A 19,611-nucleotide genomic window follows, 5' to 3' on the forward strand; every position below is an offset into this window, starting at 1 on the left:
TTATTTTATTTAAGTAATTTTAAAGCCTTTTTTATTGATCCATTCATCACGAACGTGATGAAAGAGACACTGGTGTGTGTTTTTCACATTTAGGACACTGCGGCGTTTTAACTGCACTTTAAAATAGAGAAAATGATCCAGCAGCGTTAGTGGACTGTTCTCATGTGTGGGGGGCGGGGAGCGGGGAGCGGGGAGCGGGGGGCGGGGGTGGCGTCACGTGTGCGGAGCAGTGGGCCTTTTGATGCACGGTTGAGGACCACTGTTGTTACTGCGCTGGAAATGTGGGTGCCCTCTAGACGGCGCTGACATCGAGCCCATGCTGTTCAAACTACTACGTCTTGTTGCAGTGAAGAAGAATGAACAGTAGGCACGAAGGGACAAAACCAGAGGGACAGTTTGGTAGCTGGAAAACTTCAGTTTTGGTGTAGCAGTAATGGTAAGCTGTTGCTGCTTTTACCTCTCCTCTGCTTCGTGAAGGACATGGTACACATGACTGACTGAACAGGGATTTGAGAAGAACAAGTATGGATCCCAGAAGATGCAGTGTTGTGCTCAAACATGTGCCGGTGGTGTACAGGTCTGCTTGGCTGAGATGTTCATCATGGACAAAGCTAAGGGACTCCACGAATATTGTCAGGTTGACCTCCAATCAGACGAAGCACCCTGTTAAATTAAACACACTGTTAGCCTGTCCAGTTCAGAGTCCAAAGACTGCGCATAGGTATATCAATCCCCTGCAGTCATATGTGCAAAACAGGACTTTCTCAGTGACTCTTTGCCATTTCAAGAGTAAAAATGTCAACTCTGGTCATGAATCTGTAGATGATGATGATGATGATAATGATGAAGACGAAGAGGAATTTATTGGTGACACAGAAGTGGAGGAGATCTTTCAGCAGCAGATTCCCACAGGTATAGGAGAAGATGACCACAGGGTCTTCATTGTTCATCCTGATGTCAAATGGGGACAAAAAAAGCAATACCTGACCACAGGTAAGCAGTTTAATCCCAGAACCAGTGCAATAACACTGTCCACTGTGCAGAAAATGTTTGCATCTATATATATATATATATATATATATATATATATATATATATATATATATAATGTAACTTTTTTGTTTATTCAGCTTATTCAGAAAATGAGTGAGAGTGATGTATGTTATGAGAGACAGAGATGTGTTTGTGTTGTCTTGAAGCGGATCTCCAAATGAAAGAAGCTGTTGGGCTGGTGAACACCTTACAGAACTGGGCTGTTGTTGATAAGATCATCCTCTCTACTAAAACGCCAGAAAAGAAGAGAATTTTCGGCAAGGGGAATTTCCAACTTCTCACAGGTCTTCATCGTTCCTCTCTTGTTTGGCCATGTTTCTTATTTTTCTGCTTATGGAAGAGGTGAAATAGTATAGTATTCATTTTTTTCTTTCTGATACGTTTATTTAGAGAAAATCAGAAAAACGCCTGGTGTTACGGCTGTTTTTATGAACGTTGAACGATTATCACCATTGTCTGAGGTGAGCTTTTTTATTAGCAGTAGTGCTGTTATAATACATCTTCTACAGTTAAGTTATTTAGGCTGTGGGGGTTTTATGTGGCCTGATGTTAATTGTATGTCAGACTGTGTATCCTGTTACATTCACTGAAGTTTATTTCACAGATGGCAAACAAGTCAAATAAAATGGTAGCCTTAATTGCATCGAATTCAGTCACGACAGAAGCACTGTGCACAATTTTACTGAAAGACGTGAATGTGATGACTGATGATGTTTTCTGCTGTAATGTTTTTTGTTCAAGAGAGATCTGCAGGAGGCCTGGGGAGTGAAGGTTTTTGACCGATACTCGCTGGTTCTGCACATTTTCCGCCGCAATGCCAGAACAAAAGAGGCCAAACTGCAGATCTCGCTGGCTGAGATTCCTCTGCTCAGGTAAAACCTTCGGCAGCTTGTGTTTCATTTGGATGTTATTAGAAAGCATGTGATTTTTGGTGCTTAATTTTTTAATTATTAGTTCCTGTTAATTAAAGCTTCAAGCTCACTGCACAATAAATGATCTAACATTATTACTGATATCTTCTCTTTACACCAAGGTCACGACTGAAGAATGAAGTTTCAAACATGGACCAGCAAGGTGGAGGCTCAAGGTACATCATGGGCTCAGGTAAGAGCCTGGGCATCGGTGGTGTGTCGAGTATGTCCGTAGATTGCCTTTATTGCATGGTACGACTTTTTTGCTATGGTGTGTGTGTGTATGTGTGCAGGGGAAACTCTGTATGAAGTTCAGCAGAGGTTGCTAAAGGAGCGTGAGCTGAAGATTCGCTCTGCACTTCAGCGACTGAAAAAGAAGAGACACCTGCTCCGCTCCCAGCGCAAGCACAAAGACTTCCCCACCGTGTCCGTCATGGGCTACACTAACTGTGGTAAGACTGAGTCATTGAGTTGAAATCAAGTTTAGAGATTGAATAGAAGTTCAGTTGCTGTCAATGATTTAACCTTCATTGCAAATTTATTTATCAGCAAAATGTGTAAACTTTCAAACTTTTCAAACAAAAACAATGTAAAGAGCTCAACTAATATAACAAGTGCTTTCTCCAAATCCAACACACTGCCACTTTTAATTAGTACTGCAGTCTCCAGATTATTCAACCCTTTCAAGTGTCCTTAGTGCTTAGTAGAGCAGTCGTTTGCTGTTATGAATGCTGCATCCTTGATTTTTAGACACCAGCTTCTGGCAGCATTCCTGAGAAATCGCAACCCATTATCCATGAACAGTGGCTTCCAGTGCACTAATACTTTAGGGTTTTGTGCTGGAACTGCCTTCTTCAAATCCCATCCCATGATTTTCTGTGGGGTTTCATCAGGCGACTGTGATGGCCACTCCAGAATCTTCCAGGATGTCTTCTGGAACCAAGCCTTGGTGGACTTTGAGGTTTGCTTGGGATCATTGTCCTGCTGGAAAGTGCCCAAGCCTCAGAAGGCATAATGCATTCACCTAGGATTTCCTGATACTTGATTGAACCCAACACGCGGCAGGTTTCCAGTGACCGAGGAAGCAAAGCAGCCCCAGCGCATCACAGAGCCACCATGCTTCACTGTAGGCAGGGTGTCCTTTTTAGTGAATGCTTCATTCTTCCTCTTCCAGACATACCAGCCCAAAAAGTTCCAGTTTTGTATCATTGCTCTACCGCACAGAATCTCAAAACAACACAAGTCGACAGAACTATAGCCAGTCCAGGTTTATGATAGGGCTAATTTCAAGCACACTGGATGCAACTAATGAAGCACTTGATTTGCAAATGTGTGCTCTTATGAGGGGTCGTATTCAGGGGGTTATATAATTCTGAAACACAGTAATCAAAAGTGCCATTTTTGTGTTGGATTTGTAGAAATCACAGATGAAGGTTTGTACATCTTGCTAATAGACATAATTTACAATGGGGGTGGATTTATTTTTGCAGCTGCAAAGTAAATCTAACTTGCACTCATATGCACATGAATGTGGTAATTTAACTAACAATTGTATGCTTTTAGGCTTTATTTTAGTTGCACATAATACAATTAAGTAAACCACACAATTTTTTTGTAGATAAAATTATCAGGCTATTTATAAAAAGGTTGGAGAATGGTGTTTATCATTGTCACTCAGGGCCTGATTCTGTTAGCTCTACCGTGTCGGCCCACATGCTGACATCAGATGCCGTTCTGTATTTCTCAACTTGTCTACAAATGTACATGTACTGCTGTCCATGAGGGGATGATTTGTATTTACAACAGTGGTGTAAAAGTGAATTACACTCCCCAACTGTAGGGGGAGCCCAGGAGCCAAAACTACAGATTATCCCATAATGCTGCTTTAACTTTTTTTGGTTGTCCTCTAAGGTAAGACTACACTAATCAAAGCTCTGACGGGTGATGCTGGACTCCAACCTAAAGACCAACTCTTTGCCACTCTGGATGTCACAGTACACGCAGGACAGCTGCCCAGTCACATGACTGTACTGTATGTGGATACGATAGGCTTCCTTTCCCAGCTGCCTCACCAGCTCATAGACTCCTTTTCTGCAACGCTGGAAGATGTGGCACACTCTGTATGTACACAGACAATCTGAATGTTCTGGAAAATGCAGATTACCAATAATAAAATGAAAGAGCATATAAGATGCATCCTAATCAGTATCATTTCTCCTTGGTCAGGATCTCATTGTTCATGTAAGGGACATTAGTCATCCAGAGACTGTGAATCAAAAAGTGAACGTGCTGAACATTTTGAAGAACCTTCAGATCCCAGAAAAGCTCATGAACTCTGTCATAGAGGTGCACAATAAAATTGATCTTGTTGAAGGGTAAGGCCATCAGTCCCATCATGATGTAAAGAAACATGCTCTATATGTGTTATGAGCAATTTTAATATTTGTTTGCATATGATTTATTACTTAGTTATGAATCATGCGAGCCTGAGACTGTGCCTATATCAGCACTGAAGGAGGTGGGATTGAAGGAGTTAAAACAGAGAGTCGAAGAAGCTGTTGTGAAGTCAACTGGGAAACAAACCATCATTCTGAAGGTTCAGCTCAACAGCCCACAGTTAGGGTGAGTGGAAAGTAAGGAAGTGTCTGTGTCTGTGTGTGTGTGTGTGTGTGTGTGTGTGTGTGTGTGTGTGTGTGAGACTTCTAGTCACTTAAGTGACTAGAAGTCCTCTTTTTCCCCAGGCGTGTCCTCGTTTTGGGAAAATGTTGGGTGTCTGGTCAAGATTTTATTATTGCACAAAATGTCCTGCGCTTTGCATTGATTTCACATGAGCGTGTTTCTCCAGTCGCCACAGTCTGTGTTTAGATTTTTACAGAATTAAAGACTACTGCTTACGTCCCATCTCCTCACCCAGCACAGATGGTCTGTATGTACCTGTGTCTACATAACCATTGTGAAACTGTTTTTAATTTGTAAATAAATCTAAATACGTTGCAGAAAAAAACATCTTGGTGGAACCAAATATCTACCTATACAAAGATGAAATGTGGTAAAATTAACACTCTTAAGTTAATATGAAAGATTATTTGTCCATATAGATTATAAATGACATGTATTAGTCTTAGACCTTACTTAAGCCCCCAGCCACGGTGGATACTTTTTAAAAATCAAAGTATGTTCCTCCTACCCAACAGATTTATTGTTTTCATCTATTTCCACTGACCTAGAAGCCAACTGTGAGCTAAGGCCCCAACCCCTGTCTCAGACAGTACAAGACACTGTATTGTTGTATTGTGTCTTAACCCCAGAAACATGATTACAATGCATACTAACCAGTGAAGAAAAAGAGCAATTAATGATGCCCCCTCAAAGTGTTTACACCTAGGAAAACTCATTCACCCATTCTTCATGATGTTTTTATGTACGTGTGTTATCCACAGTTGGCTGTATAAGGAAGCCACGGTCCAGGAGGTGCATGATGTAGGAGATGATTGTACTGCTAACGTCAAGGTTATCATCAGTGCCGCTGCATATGGTCGCTACAGGAAGCTGTTCCAGGTCACTTAGTAACAGCCGGTTTGTCTCAGAGCCAGAATAATTGTCTATTTCTGAAGTCAATTACTCACTGTGAACATGTCTAGAAAAATATTTATTTAATAACGCAAATATATTAACTGAGTGAACTGAGTGGAAAGTGTGTACATATGTAAACAATAAAGCAGCTTGGTCAGATTCCTTCTGCCCTTCACCATCTTTTTCTCTATATACACATATATAGTGTTCAAGTATGTTTTTGCACTGTAAGCTACATACACAGTGTTAACAATGTTAATGTTTAAAGCTAGAGGTGACATTTCCCAGATTTTCTAACATGAGTTAAATGGTACGGTGATGTGTTAAAATTCCAGGCTGCCATTAGAAGGTTCTTTTTTTAGTAGTTCTTTGTTCAGGGTGATTACAATGGAGCAAAATGGAACAAGCCTGACAAAGTCTCCTGCTATGATGTTTAAGCTAGAAGTGTCTGCTCCAGGTTTCTGATCCTCCAGCCATCTCCTTACACACTCCCAGTTTGCCATGGTCAGAGACTGCAGAGACATTTGTGGGTGGGAGGCAATGAAGCATCGTTCTGCAGTTAAGTTCAGGCCTGCTACAAAGAAGCCATCTGTACATATCATGGAAGAAGCAGATAATCAAAATCTAATCAAATGCTTATCATCAAATATGTGCTTAAAAAGGTATCTCTGATCACAAAAACTGTCAGCTGTTTTTTGAGAACTGCGGTAATCTCATTTACCTGAATCAACCTAAAGTGCATGTTTTTAATATTTGAATAATTGTCAGATATTCAGTTATAGGCTGCAGTTTCCCCTCACCTGGACGACCCTGTTCTTTCTGCCATTCGAGGTACTGAAGGAGTTCATCCGCACTGGCCTTGTTTGCCCACCAGTAAGGGATTCCATGCCACAGCACATTATGCCGTGCTGCTGCCTGGTCATCATATGAAAGTATTACCTGATGGCCTGATGACCACAAGCCACGTAAGGTTATATCAGCCTGGAGAAGCAAGCAATAAAAAGGAAATTAATAAAATTGTAAACATATGTGTTTACTGGATTCAACACATTTACAGCAAGTAATTAACGTCACCTAAAACTGGAACAGTACAGAAATTCATTCTTTCTTTTACTTTAAGGGACAGTCTGGACAAATGTGAAAAAGTTAATTGTTGTGCTAGCTGTTGTAAAAGTGCCTACAGCAGGGGTATTTAAAATTCCAGATAGGTCCAGAGAAAACGTCCTCAGGACAAGGTTTAGAACATCATAATAAGTAAAACCATAAATTAGGATTCACTGCTAGATCCTGTCTACTGAAGCAGCCTAGTAGTTATAGCAACATTTAATGCACAATTTTATATATTTCTACAATATTTACTTAGTTTTCACACTGAACTGGTATGACAAATGATAGAAAACAAATATTTTAAATAAATGCTCTTTTCTTATTTTAAGTACAAGAAAAATGTGCATGTTAAAATAAATTGCTTAGCTAATAACCTGTCTCACAGCTCTGCCTGACATTATTTTTCTAAATAATGTTTTTTAAATAATCACCACAATCTCAGAACATATGAGACAACGTTTTAAACCTGCTAGTGGGATGAATAAACTGTTCTGTCAAACTGATGAGGCTAAGAGAGATTTTTGCCTGGAATGCCCCCTTTATCAGGAAATTTATATTCACATGTATGGCATTAAGCTGACGCACTTCTCCAGAGTGACTTACAAGGTTACTTGTATTACAGAGGTGGGCCAATGCAGTGTTTTGAGTCTTACATAAAGACTCTTTTTGGTGTAACACAGCATAGTCACCCAGACCAGGAATCAAACCCTGGTCTCACACATGGTGTAATAGCTCACTGGCAGGTAGTGGTGTTATCTGTTGCCACACCAACCATTAGATATTAGATATTTACTATTGAACTTCTATTCAGAAGCTGCTACTTACATTCCGAGGGCAAAGTTTAGAGCCAAAGACTTTCTTCAGTGAATAAATAAATCCCTCATGACGTTTTTCACTTATGCCCTCAAAATGACTACAAGCCAGAATGACGATCTCTTTAGGGTGATCTGAGAGCCATGCAGCAACAGCCTGTAGAGTTTCCTGTAACAGAATTATATTAGCGTATTATATACAGTACATGTGTAGTGATAAAAACATGCTTTAAATAAAGTGCGGTAAAGCTCATAACACTCAAAAGATACAACACACAGACTGACCACAACAGTGAGTTGGGTGTAAATGACATGAGTGAAGTAAAGATCGTCTGAAGTGTCATTAGGTCTGTGAGCAATCCGAAGGTCAAAGTATCGAATGCCTGCCTGCAGCTGCTCCACGATGTCTTTGACCTGTTGTTTAAATAAAAAACAAATGTAAAATGCTAATTTGATGAAGCATTTTAAAAGATTGTTCAAAATAAGCCTAAATTCAGAACTGCCGTTCAGCAGTGTAAGGTGTTCTAGTAGGACCTATTAGAGCTGGGCAATATGACGACATTTTATTGTATCGTGGTACACAATATGCTTTTCTAGCATATCAAGGGTATCATCAGTGCTTAAAGGACACTGATTAACTGCAAATTTACAATTACAATTACAATTTAATTACAAACAGATTAATTTGTTTAATTTTTGATAAATTACAAATCCACTTTTAATTGGACACAGTGCAGCAGATGTTGAATATATATCACTGTACTCAGTATGGGAGAGTATCTGAACAGTAGTTTTTAAGAATTTCGCTGCTACTGAGGAATTTTTTCTGTGTTTATCTGTGCGCAATTAATATTGTGTATCGTGAAAATGTTTTTAAATATCCTGATATAATATTTTTACCATATCGCCCAACTCTAGGATTTACAAGGACAAAGTAACAGGTGTGTAACAGGTGTCTGCAGAAAGAATGAATAAAAACATGTGTTTCTTGGTGTAGCACCACTGCTAGGGTAGAAACTGTGAGCAAGCTTTATAGTAAGTGTTCTCTTAGATCAGATGTTCAGTCAGGTGCACCCATGCCTGTGTAGTGGCCCATTTGTAAATGACTGGTCGCGTAAAGCAGTAGAAAACTCCATCCAGCAGCCTGAGGGCATCGGACTCTGATCGGACCAGAGGAGAGGTGATATCCAGACAGTAGCTCATTGCATCGTGACTACCTGTGTGGGCAAAGGCCACATTGCCTGTTATGTAATTGCATTTCATGTCAATCACATTTATGTCAATATGCATTAATTCACAAATGGTACAAAAAAAAAGGTAGGGGACACCCGATCATTCATTGTTTTGTTTTTTTCCAAAATCAAGGGTATTACATCCGGTTTAGGAAAGGCTTTCTACTAGATTCTGGAGCATTGCTGTGAGGATTTGATGGCATTCAGCAACAAAAATGTTACTGAAGTTAGGACTTTAGATGATCACCACCACACCATATCCCCAACTTATTCATTTAACAAATGTGGTTGTGTTGGTCACTCTGGAACGAACAGCACGCCCAAGCTGATCCCACAAGTGTTTAATGGGGTTGAGGTCAGAACTGCTGGAAGGCCATTCCATCCTCTCCACTCAAAATTCTGGAGGTACTCTGATTAATCCTGCTCTGTGGGGGCGAGCATCGTCATCTTAGAGGATAGAGTTTGGTCCCAGACTGTGGAGATATGAGATTGCCACTGGCTGCAAAATGTCATCTGACAGCCATGTTTTACCGCCCCACACCATCAACCTCACAAAAGAGTGTGCAGCTGTCTGCCATATCATCCTGCAAACCCTTCTTGGGACGTCCACTTTGAGGCCTGTCTTGAAACATCCTCCGTTATATGGAACTTGGCCATTAATATGGAGATGATACTAGGGCTCACTCCAAGTAATGGTTCGTTTTGCAGAACACCAGCTTGAAGTTGCCCTATTGCACAGGCCCTATCCAGACCAACAGTCAAGTGTGGCATGCTGTTTCTTGGAGCAGACACCTACTGACCACTGTAGCAGGGCCCATGCTCACAGGTGCACTGTGGTACCCCTGGGCTCAAAACAAGTGCCAATAGCAACAGCAAGTAAGCTGTTTGGCAATGGCAGAGAAAATGTGGCCAATTGTTCATGGGCGCCACCCACATACTCAGCTCTACTGCTCATCCCCCAAATGCATGTTCCTCACAAATGTGGCACCATTTAAAAGGAAATGAACAGACTTCCCAACAATAAAAGAAAGATTTATCACCATGAAGCATTGTTACAGCAAAGAAATAATCTACCACATCCTTGCTTTTTGTGCTAACTGTATGTTGCATATTAAGCTCTGTTAACAAATGTTGTTGGGGTTTTTTTAATCTCTTTTATTAGTGGCTTTAATTTAACGATTTAACCTGATTACTGATTTCAGAAGCCTCTGTTTACCTAAACCAGATATAGCAACAAGCAAAAACATCTAGCTATCTGCAGGGCTGCTGAAGCACTCTCACACATTAGCTGTGCTACCAGCTACCAGCCCTGTGTTATCCTGCTGTAACACACCTTGATCATTTGCATCTTGTATCAGTTGGATCAGGGCTGAAACCAAAAAGCTGCTCAGACGGTGTGTGAGAAATGAAGTGGCACGTATCCTACCTGGTATGGCTAAGCTGGTCAGAGGAATGTGCCACAGTTCTTCAGGTAAAGTGGACATCCAGTCCTCGTTGGTCGTGTCACTTTGTGGAACAGGCGCCATCGACTACTTTTTACAGTAAAGTTAAGTAATAAAGCGATCGAGAGCTTCCAAAGGAATATTTCAGTGAAAAGTTGAGATACATGCGAAAGCAAACCTCTGCCAGGTCTTTACACATGAACTCAGAATCAGTCGAAGAAGTCAGATCCCTCAGGGGGGTTCAAGTCCACACTCGTCCGTTTTGTATAGCCTGCTTCTGTCAGTGTTTTAAGTCTGATTAAAGAACAGAACCGAAGTTAAAGGAACTCATCAGAAATACTGAAATCCAAACACGCCGAGTGAAACACACACACACACACACACACACACACACACACACACACACACTGAGGAAGTTCCTGTTTCTCTACGTGTTTTGGATTCCCAGCCTCGCGTGAGAAACACGGATCTGGTCTGGGGATAGTGCTGAAGTCGATGCAGAGATATGAGAGAAGGGGTCTGGGATCAGCTCCTAGCATCGATAGCCTACTACAGTCAACCAGACTACAGTCACCTACTGAGTCTCCCAGAAAACCCCACTGGTGATAACGCAGATGTTACACATCAAGTCACAAAAATAAATCTTTATATGAGGAATGAACCAATAAAATGTGCATTACATGTAAAAAAAAATATTAAATAAATAAATAAATAAATAAATAAATAAATAAATAAAATCTGAAAACACGTGATTAAAACATACAGTACCGTAAGTTTAATTATAGTATTATATGTTAACGTATGTAAATACAGGGAACACCAAGGAGTACAAATCCTGTACTGTAATTATCTATAGGAAATGTTCCAGCAGGCACGAGACTTCAAATCGACGTCAGAAAGACGATAGACTCTGACGTCAGACAGACGGTGAAGTTCAGTTAAAAATAAAAATCTTTTCGACGTCAAAACCTAATGTCGTACAGACGTTGACTTTCGAATTTTGGAAATCAAAGTCACACAGCACATAGGTTGAGCTCCAACGTTAGACAGATGCTGAATTTTGAATACTTAACATTTTACTTATGGCTTATTTAACCAACATACATGTCAGCCTCTACCATTAGAAAGGTATGAACGTTATGAAGTTGAGCAGACGTTGATCAGGATTTGATCAGCACTTATCATATTTGAGACTTTCTGGAGGTTCGTGTAGTAGCAGTTCTGTGGAGTAGAAGCATCATTTATATTTATGGTATTTAGATGAGCGACTTATAAAGTTACTCATACTACAGAGGTGGGCTTGTGTAGTGTGTTGGTAGTATTGGTGTAGCACAGCATAGTCACCCAGACTGGGAACCAAACCCAAGCATCCCACATGATGTGGTAGCTCAGTGGCAGGTAGTGGTGTTCACACCATCAGAAACATTCTGCACATCTTCATTGTTGGGTTTTTATACATTTTCAAAAACCTATTAATGGCTGTGTGTGTTATTATTCATATTTGCAATTTGTGTGATTTAGTATGACAGCATATGACCTGGAGTGACCCAGAGACTTTACAGCTTTTACATGTTTTCCTTTAAAATTCCAGTGCTTACATATTGTTTTGACAATACACAAAATATATATTTTTTATGAATGGCAAAAAGAACTAGTGGTTAAAGTCAATGAGTATAAATGACTTTTATGTAACACATCACACACTGCACTGCACAGCACTGAACAGGACTGATTATGCTCTCTCTGTAATTACACATGCAGTTGTTGTAGAAGTACTGATGACATTCTTAAAGTATTACAAAAGGTGATTTTATTGCATATTTGTATAGATGCCACATACTGCCAGTTACTGCATGTGGCATACTCATCATGTCACCATGTCTGACCACGCCAGACATGCTGCAAAATTTGTCATTGCACATTTGATGCACTGGGGGCATTCTCACCCTAACGTTCTTAACAGGAAGTAGGCTTTATCTGCCCAGCAGCATAACCACTTTGCTTCACAAATATGTTCCCCCTCTAGATGTCACTTCCAAAGTCATTTAAAGTGCAGTCATTGTCTATTATTCTACATAGAACATGCAAGATGGTCTATTTCAATAGTTGAGTAGCGAGTTTCACACACTCCCAATCAGGTTTCCTTTATTTGAAACCTTCTCAAACATTCAACAATGTACACAGTGTAGGTACATGTCATACAGTAATGCATACAGTCAGAATTCATTCCAGTGCATGTTTTCCAAAGGGGCAAAAAACAGTGGATAAAGGACATGCAATATCTGTTGTGAAGGGAATATTTGCTAGGGCTGACAGCGTTCATGCTTCAGGTTGTAGGACACCATGCCGAGGTATATTTACTGTGATCATATGTTCAAAATGTCAATGCATTTGGATTCAGAACTTCGATTTAAGTTACACATAACATACTTGGGCAGACATTGTGCATTTGAGTGATCTTTATCCTCAGACTATATTGTGCATTTGAGTCTGTACTTAGTCTAATGTGCTGTATGAAATGCATGCAATATGAACCATATTGTGCTATATGCTAATGCATTTTCTCTGTAAATGTGATGCCTCAGTATTAATACACAATTAATACACTTGTTTCATAAAAGCACTAAGTTGCATTTCACTGACTGACTAGTAATCACAGGACAGGCCACAGAAGTGTCCTCTGAAAAGATAACAGATGACCAGGTAGCCCTGACTACAGCAGAAAATTAGCTTTCCCCTGCTTAAAGATTGTCATCAGGTTTGATCTTTTCCCTACATACCACCACCAAAAGGGCAATTCCAGCCAAAAATCATTCTACCTGATCGACGTCCCTTGGATCAAAGGTGTTTGTTTCAGTTCCTCAATTGTCTCTCATTGATCTGAAGAGAGAATTTTTAGGGCTCTTTCTGGCATAAACATGTGGCTCCCTAAAGTGTTTTTAAAGATTCAGAAAACACATTTCACAATACAAAAAAGGAACATGATTTTGGTTAACCTTTTTGACCATTTTCCCCTTGAGTTACCAGGACAGATTTGAGCCAGGGCTTGTCTTCATTTGCCAATTGTTTTAGACAAATGTTGTAGACAAGATAAACCAACAGCCCAAGAACACATCAGGTAAATGCAAAAAGAGCCTCTAAATAAGACATACCTGATAAGATATGAGCATGTTTTCTTCCTGTCGCTAAAAGTAATCTGCGCAGGTCGCTGATATGATTTTTAGGATGGAATTCCTCTATAGGTAAAACACATTCCACTTAATGATCTGCCAAGTTTTAAACTAATACCTACTTAGCATGCTTTTAAAAATCCTGAATAGATATTGCCAGATTCGAGGTAAAATGTAAACAACATTAAGAAGAGAAGATAAGATCAACAAGAAAAAAAGGCTTAAAATCAGTGCACAGCATTATCCATAAATGAAAAAAAAGATTAGTCATTAAAAAAGTCCCAGCAATTTTTCTAAGAATCGGAAAGCAAGAACACATTCTGTGTGTTATGCACCAAACATTGTGCTAGAGCTACTTCACAGTCGTCATCATGTGCTCCTACTGAGTAGGTTTTCATTAAGTGCTATGACAGTTGGTATGAACTGGCTCTCTGTAACAAAATCCCCTGCTATGATATTGAGGGAGCCAGTGTTGGAGCCAGGCTTCTGCTCTCTGACCCAACCGAGCAAGGCAGGGTAGGTGGACATCACCATGTCCTTCAGTGATTCAGTAGGATGGGAACAGATGTACTTTAGGTCTTCAGTGAGATTGATCCCAGTCACAAAGAACCCACCTGTGGAACAACATACATGTTGTGAGAGTGTGCTTTACAAAAATCAATCGTACAATATTCATCATATCATATGAATATTCTGATAGCAGTATTCTGAGTTACCTGGGCGACCATGCTTTTTTTTGCGTTCAAACTCCTCAATTAGAGCTTCAGCTTTGCACTTGTTGGCCCACCAGTAAGGAATATGAGACCACAGCTCTGTGTGGCAGTTGGCTATATTGTGCTCATATGAGACAATCACCTGGTAACCCTGACTCCACAAATTCCTCAGTGTAATGTCCTCCTGTTGGAAAGAAACCAATATTACAAAGATATCCAACTATGAATGTATTATCCTATGAAGTATGTAATGAAACTGCCATGCCTTAGAAACAGCGCCCTTACAGTATCTAATTGGCTGCTGGGCCTGGTACAAATAGTTGAGAACTGTGATGCACCTATATTGGGACCACAGACTGTTTTCAACACTCATTAACTTGGACACTTTGACATACCGTCACTGTACTTAATTCATTTTTCAATTAGGGACTGTCTGTGTTGTGTTGTGGTTAAGGCAGATCTGCCATAAGGAGTATTAAACCTATTGTGGGAGAGAGGACATACACTTGAAATTACTGGCATTAAGATAAGATAAGATAATCCTTTATTAGTCCCGCAGTGGGGAAATTCACATTACAAATTCACATTACATTACTAGCATGGACATTAGCATTAACACAGTGACAGTATTTAGTTAAAACTTATTTTTAGTTAACTTCTATTTAGTTAAGACTTCGTATACAGTCAACGTTTCTACATTAAGTGCAGTTGTAAAAAGTTATACTTTTTTATATATTTTTTTAATACACATATGATCTTAAAGAAGTAGATTAGCAAGTTTGCAAGTATAGTTAAAGTGGAAACCTAATAACGTGCACCTGTCCTCTTATTGTTACATTTGTAATCAGGAATATCAGAAACTTTATCACAGAGTACCTAATAGTTGCGCAAATCTACAATTGACAAAAAAATTGTTTATTAATACATAAACTAAATAATTTGCATTTGCACTATACTTGGGCTTTGCATTTTACTGGGCTTTATTTTTATGCATATATTGTCTGCATAATTAATAAATAAAGATATAATTTATAAACTGAATCAGAACTTGCTGTTATGAAAAATATATCTATCCATTTTTTTACATTTTGACCTCTGATTTGAATCTGGTTGTTCTTTACATTGTGTCAAAATGTAATGATGAATGAAGCTTTTTACATAATATTTTGAAGATAAAGTTTATGAACATTAGAGTAAAAGTGATGTAGAATGTATGTTACAATCAGTCAACGCGCTTCTGAACACAAACATGGTTCAAAAATAGGTGCATTAAGTCACAAACTGGTTGAACAAAGTATGGCAGGCACATTTAAGCAAGTTAAGCCTAAGGTTTGCGCTGTATACTGACTCTGTATCGTTATTTCTATAAGTTGGAGAACAATGGGGGAAACCTACCATTTTAGGACACAGCTTTGAGTCATAAACACTCTTTATAGCCGAGATAAGCAGAGTATGGAGCTCTTGACTGAGGCCCAGGAAATGGCTGAAGGACAGGATGACTACCTCTTTTGGATGGGCATCCAGCCATGCCTTGATTTCCTTCAGTACTGTCTGTCAAAGCATAAGAATGTGGTCAGGCTACTGAGGAATAATTATAGCTGATAGAGCTGAAAGTTCACCTGCTCTTTTGGTGACTGTTGGTTAGCTCACCTCTACAGTAATAGTGGTATAAACCCCATGGTAGAAGTACAGATCAGATGAGCTGTCATTGGGCCGACGGGCTATCCTCAGATCACAGTACCTCACACCACAGTCCAACTGCTCCCGCACACTGCACTCCTACAGTAAATAATGTACAACACAGCCATTAACAATGCAAGCACTTTTACAGATTAGACAGCTGTAAAAGTATTTGATGGAGTCATAAAACAGCATTAGATACTTGACAGAAGTATGATTTTGAATGTGGGAATAGTGAGACTAGTGCCTTGGTGACTTTTACCATCATTCGGGTCAGGGACTTGGTAAATGGTCACCAGACACAGGCCTAAAATTAAGTTCAATTCACACATATGCTCTGGCTGTAATCAGACACTGACAGCAATGTACACTTTCGACAAACTCGTGGAAAGGTCCCTGACAGTCACTCTACCTGCGTTATTGCCCACTTGTAAACAAATGGCCGTATGATGGGCTTCATGTACTTGTCTAGCTTCTGCAGCATGTCAGGCTGCGTGAGATCGACTGGGGAGCGGTCATTTTTATCTAAGCAGTAGGTGATAGCATTGTGACTTCCTGGAAAGAGAAAAAAAACAAGATGCTTTGTGACAAATAACCACCTCCAACCACAGTGTAGAACACATACTCTCAAACTTACAAAAGGGCTCAAAAGCATTACAATAATCTGAGCTGTTGTTGATACCCGGGATGCAAGTTAGTCTCAACATGGCTGGCAGTTCACGCAAGCATGCAACCTGACACCGCTTGTAGCACCACACAACCAGTAAGACATCTTTCAAGACACCAATACAAAGCTACAGCAAAACATATACTAAAACATGCAATAGACTGCAGATATTGGTCACTGACCGTCACTGTGAGACTACAAACCATGTTTATGCACTTTCACACAGGGGTGGGAGGATACCTGGAATGGCCAAGTTACACAGAGGGATGTCCCACAGATCATTTGGGAGATTGCCCATCCAGCTGTCCATTGGCAGGTCTTTCAGAGACATTTTGCTTACCTCTAACAAAGCTGCGGATGACATCTTGAACCTGTCAACATTAAGGCAGTGGTGGATGACCAGTTACAGTTGTACCATTGACACAAACACACTAGAAAATCAGGTTTCAGGTTACAAGTTTTCAGCCAGCAAGAGTAGGCCTACTGTCTGATTGCTATTCAAATATAGATACTGAAGGAGATACACATGGATGAACCCTGATGGGCCAGACCCATTTTCCCTTAATAATGCTCATTAAAGCTGCAGGAAATGCACCCAATATGCTGAAGACTTATAAATATAAAGTAAATATAAGCCTAAAAGTCAATAAAGGTGGATAGTAAAGCTGTGGGCTGAAATGGCACTTACTAAGTGGGTCAGTCCAGGTTCATTATGAGCTAACTGGTTTCAGTAGAAATGATGAGGTGGCCCCACAGAAATAGCTTCCCTGAAAAAGTCGTTACATCCAGGTGTCCCATGGTAGTCAGGTAGAAGTGTGGGAGCGGGAGCAGCCATTGCCGGTATCAGGTTGAACTTGAGCAGGACACACAGCGCACGCTCTCCGGCTGTGGAAACGAAAGCTGGAGTAAGGAAGAAACCGTAAAACGACCATGATGTCAGTGTCCCCGTTCAGATTTCGCCTTCATTCGAGGTCTTCACCAGCGGTAAACAGTGTCGTTGAGTCCCTCGACACATCACTGCTGAACCGGACAGCCTGCCCGAGACAACCGCGCTGCTCCTCTATGGCAGGCGGGCGAAGGCGGGGTTTCTTATGGTGTTGAAAAGGAGGCGATGGCTAGTCTGACCGGCGTACCACACCTTCCCAACACATTATCTCGCTCACTTTGCTTGTTTCTTCCATGTACGTATTAATTTACACGTACTTTTCGCCAATACGGCGTATAGTCTGGGGGTCCAGGCAGCAGCAGTAAGGTAGTTAGCTAGCTATGAAACTGCTGACCTCAGTACTGCAGAAAGAGCAACGCTTCATGATGTTATTTTTCCCCACCCGTTATTGGACTAGACTCGCCTCCATTGATATGATTGGCTAGTAGTACCCCATCACCCGCGCTGCGATTGGCTACTGCTGTATGTCCTCTATAGTGGACCTATTATTAGTATGAACTGCTAGCCAACCCTAGCACAGTGGGCGGGACTTGTCGGAATACGGGTAGGACAAAACATCTAGGCTTTGGATATGAGGCTGGACCTCGCCTGATGTAACAGCAGACCTGGGGGGTATTTGGTGCTTTCTGGGTGTCATCAAAAGTGGGGAGTTTCTGATGAGTTCAGAGTGGTTTGAGGTGAAGTGATAAATTGTAGAGAATAATACAGACTTAGTTTTTTTATAGTGGTGGTGATAGAAACCAAGTGTCAAAATATATAGTTATTTTATTTACTGTCCAGTATGATCAGCACATCTAGAGCTAGATGTTGTAGACTTACTGTATTACTCCATATATATTTATGTGTGTGTGTGTGTGTGTGTGTGTGTTTTTGAAAAAGAAGTTTCAGGCCAAAACCTTATCTCAAATCTAGAGATACAGTGGAACTGTGTTTTCCCCTCCTGGTCTGTGTCTCTGTTGTGACTTGCTGTATGCAGATTAGCTCTGTTTATGTTTGTTTCCGTTCTAGCCCTGCCCTGTCATTAGTGTTCCCACTTGTGCCTCCTTTGTAGCCCCGCCCACTTGTTAGTCTTAGGTGTTGCTTGTGGGTCTGTGTATATGTAGTTTCTTTTTTTTTCATGCGCCTTGTCTAGTCTTGTACATGGCAGTTTTTGGATGGATGGCTTTGATGCTGAGGACAATTTGTCTAGAATCTCACAGTCCACATCAAACCCTCCTTGGACAATGGAATTGTCCATTTTAACCACTTTTTACACAATAGCTTCAAATGCCCCTTCAGTAACCCCCTGGATTCACTAATACTAGTCAGGAACTAATCCAACTGCCTCTTTGTCTTTGCTTTACTTTACAAAGCCTTATTAATGAGGATGTCTGCACAAAGATAATAAGATAAACAACAGCCTCCAGTACTTCATAGTACAATAAGGCCTTAACATCACATTCACAAGATGTAACATGGTTTATATGGGCTCTCATAAAGAACAGATGGCATTAAATGCAGGCTAATATCATCCACCGATGTGCCTCATGTTCTATAGTGTCTTCAGTGCAGTACTGTACTAGTAGATACATGTTGCCTCAGAAATGATCCCTCTGGGAAAAGGGCTTTCTGTAATGAACATTTTAATTGTTTTACAGCAGAATGTGTACCTGCCATTTTTTTATAACCACTACTCAGCTTCTCTGCTCAAGCTGGAAACTCTCCAGTCAGCAAAAGGTTCTTTGAAAACTGCACCTAGAATCTCTCTCTCTGCATTGCGTTGAAGTTGCACTTAGCTGGTCAGAGAGTGTAATTACTGTTCGGTGTAATTTGCTGCATCAGGCGAATTCCTGCATTGGATTGAGGCACAAGTAATGCTTTCAAGCTTGGACGATTTCTGCTGTCCCAAAGTGTTTGTTTCTATATATAACCCCATGCAAAGATGTTTTGTAGTCAAGCTATTTTAAGCCTGTTATTGCCTCCTAGTGCATTTACTGCCGGATTTCTGACAAGACGAGAAATTCTTTTTATTCGACTGGAGCTGATCTCAGCAGACTGTGGACTCAAAGTCAGCTTTTCCTACCATTAATCAATATAGCCTCAGGCAGCACTAGCCTTGCTGTTTCATAAAGCAGCTAGAGCAATCTTTCAACCACTAAATGCCTGAAAGTGAACTGATGTAGAACCAAACAGGTCCACAGTATTGATACCCATCAATATACCCATCGAGGCCCCCAAGGCTCATTGATGCACATAAGAAGCGAAAGCTATCCTGTCTGGACACAACCTAAACCGGCTGCCGGGATACCTTCAGAGATCTAATGGA

General features: G+C 40.5%; 3 protein-coding genes across 5 annotated transcripts; 1 reads left to right on the forward strand and 2 right to left on the reverse strand.

The window, feature by feature from the left end:
- Positions 1–356: 356 nt before the first annotated feature.
- On the forward strand, positions 357–6,086 carry gtpbp6 (GTP binding protein 6 (putative)). The gene is made up of 10 exons (XM_072684385.1): positions 357–993; positions 1,200–1,337; positions 1,444–1,514; positions 1,795–1,925; positions 2,087–2,157; positions 2,258–2,416; positions 3,876–4,084; positions 4,191–4,339; positions 4,434–4,586; positions 5,405–6,086. Exons 1-10 carry the CDS (start codon positions 525–527, stop codon positions 5,529–5,531), a joined length of 1,677 nt encoding a protein of 558 aa, XP_072540486.1. The 5' UTR covers positions 357–524; the 3' UTR covers positions 5,532–6,086.
- Positions 5,607–10,524, reverse strand: LOC140560155 (phosphatidylinositol specific phospholipase C X domain containing 1). 2 transcript variants are annotated; one of them, XM_072684387.1, is made up of 6 exons: positions 10,115–10,524; positions 8,537–8,673; positions 7,742–7,870; positions 7,470–7,625; positions 6,338–6,518; positions 5,607–6,111 (listed from the first exon to the last, which is right to left on the reverse strand). In XM_072684387.1, exons 1-6 carry the CDS (start codon positions 10,212–10,214, stop codon positions 5,861–5,863), a joined length of 954 nt encoding a protein of 317 aa, XP_072540488.1. In that variant the 5' UTR covers positions 10,215–10,524; the 3' UTR covers positions 5,607–5,860. The 2 variants fall into 2 exon arrangements, with proteins under 2 accessions (XP_072540488.1, XP_072540487.1); XM_072684386.1 differs by having other exon boundaries at positions 5,609–6,126.
- Positions 10,525–12,060: 1,536 nt separating this feature from the next.
- On the reverse strand, positions 12,061–17,622 carry LOC140559524 (phosphatidylinositol-specific phospholipase C, X domain containing 1). 2 transcript variants are annotated; one of them, XM_072683053.1, is made up of 7 exons: positions 17,049–17,622; positions 16,601–16,731; positions 16,106–16,248; positions 15,664–15,792; positions 15,409–15,564; positions 14,017–14,197; positions 12,061–13,914 (listed from the first exon to the last, which is right to left on the reverse strand). In XM_072683053.1, the coding sequence occupies exons 2-7, from the start codon at positions 16,722–16,724 to the stop codon at positions 13,670–13,672; spliced, it is 978 nt and encodes a 325-aa protein (XP_072539154.1). In that variant the 5' UTR covers positions 16,725–16,731; positions 17,049–17,622; the 3' UTR covers positions 12,061–13,669. The 2 variants fall into 2 exon arrangements, with proteins under 2 accessions (XP_072539154.1, XP_072539155.1); XM_072683054.1 differs by lacking the exon at positions 17,049–17,622 and having other exon boundaries at positions 16,543–16,670.
- Between the last annotated feature and the right edge of the window lie 1,989 nt (positions 17,623–19,611).

Source organism: Salminus brasiliensis, chromosome 7, assembly GCF_030463535.1.
Source record: "Salminus brasiliensis chromosome 7, fSalBra1.hap2, whole genome shotgun sequence".
Taxonomy (NCBI): domain Eukaryota; kingdom Metazoa; phylum Chordata; class Actinopteri; order Characiformes; family Bryconidae; genus Salminus; species Salminus brasiliensis.

Bases quoted from the DNA above. Each gene is read 5' to 3' on its own strand.
- gtpbp6 (XM_072684385.1), top strand. From the start codon at position 525: ATGGATCCCAGAAGATGCAGTGTTGTGCTCAAACATGTGCCGGTGGTG. The intron at 2,417-3,875 runs GTAAGACTGAGT...TTGTCCTCTAAG, and splicing joins CATGGGCTACACTAACTGTG to GTAAGACTACACTAATCAAA. The intron at 4,587-5,404 runs GTGAGTGGAAAG...TGTTATCCACAG, and splicing joins CTCAACAGCCCACAGTTAGG to TTGGCTGTATAAGGAAGCCA.
- LOC140560155 (XM_072684386.1), bottom strand. From the start codon at position 10,214: ATGGCGCCTGTTCCACAAAGTGACACGACCAACGAGGACTGGATGTCC. The intron at 8,674-10,114 runs GTAGGATACGTG...TTGCCCACACAG, and splicing joins GACCAGCTTAGCCATACCAG to GTAGTCACGATGCAATGAGC. The intron at 6,519-7,469 runs GTAAGTAGCAGC...TTGCTTCTCCAG, and splicing joins CTAAACTTTGCCCTCGGAAT to GCTGATATAACCTTACGTGG.
- LOC140559524 (XM_072683053.1), bottom strand. From the start codon at position 16,724: ATGTCATCCGCAGCTTTGTTAGAGGTAAGCAAAATGTCTCTGAAAGAC. The intron at 16,249-16,600 runs GTATCCTCCCAC...TTCTCTTTCCAG, and splicing joins GTGTAACTTGGCCATTCCAG to GAAGTCACAATGCTATCACC. The intron at 14,198-15,408 runs GTAGGTTTCCCC...TCTTTCCAACAG, and splicing joins CAAAGCTGTGTCCTAAAATG to GAGGACATTACACTGAGGAA.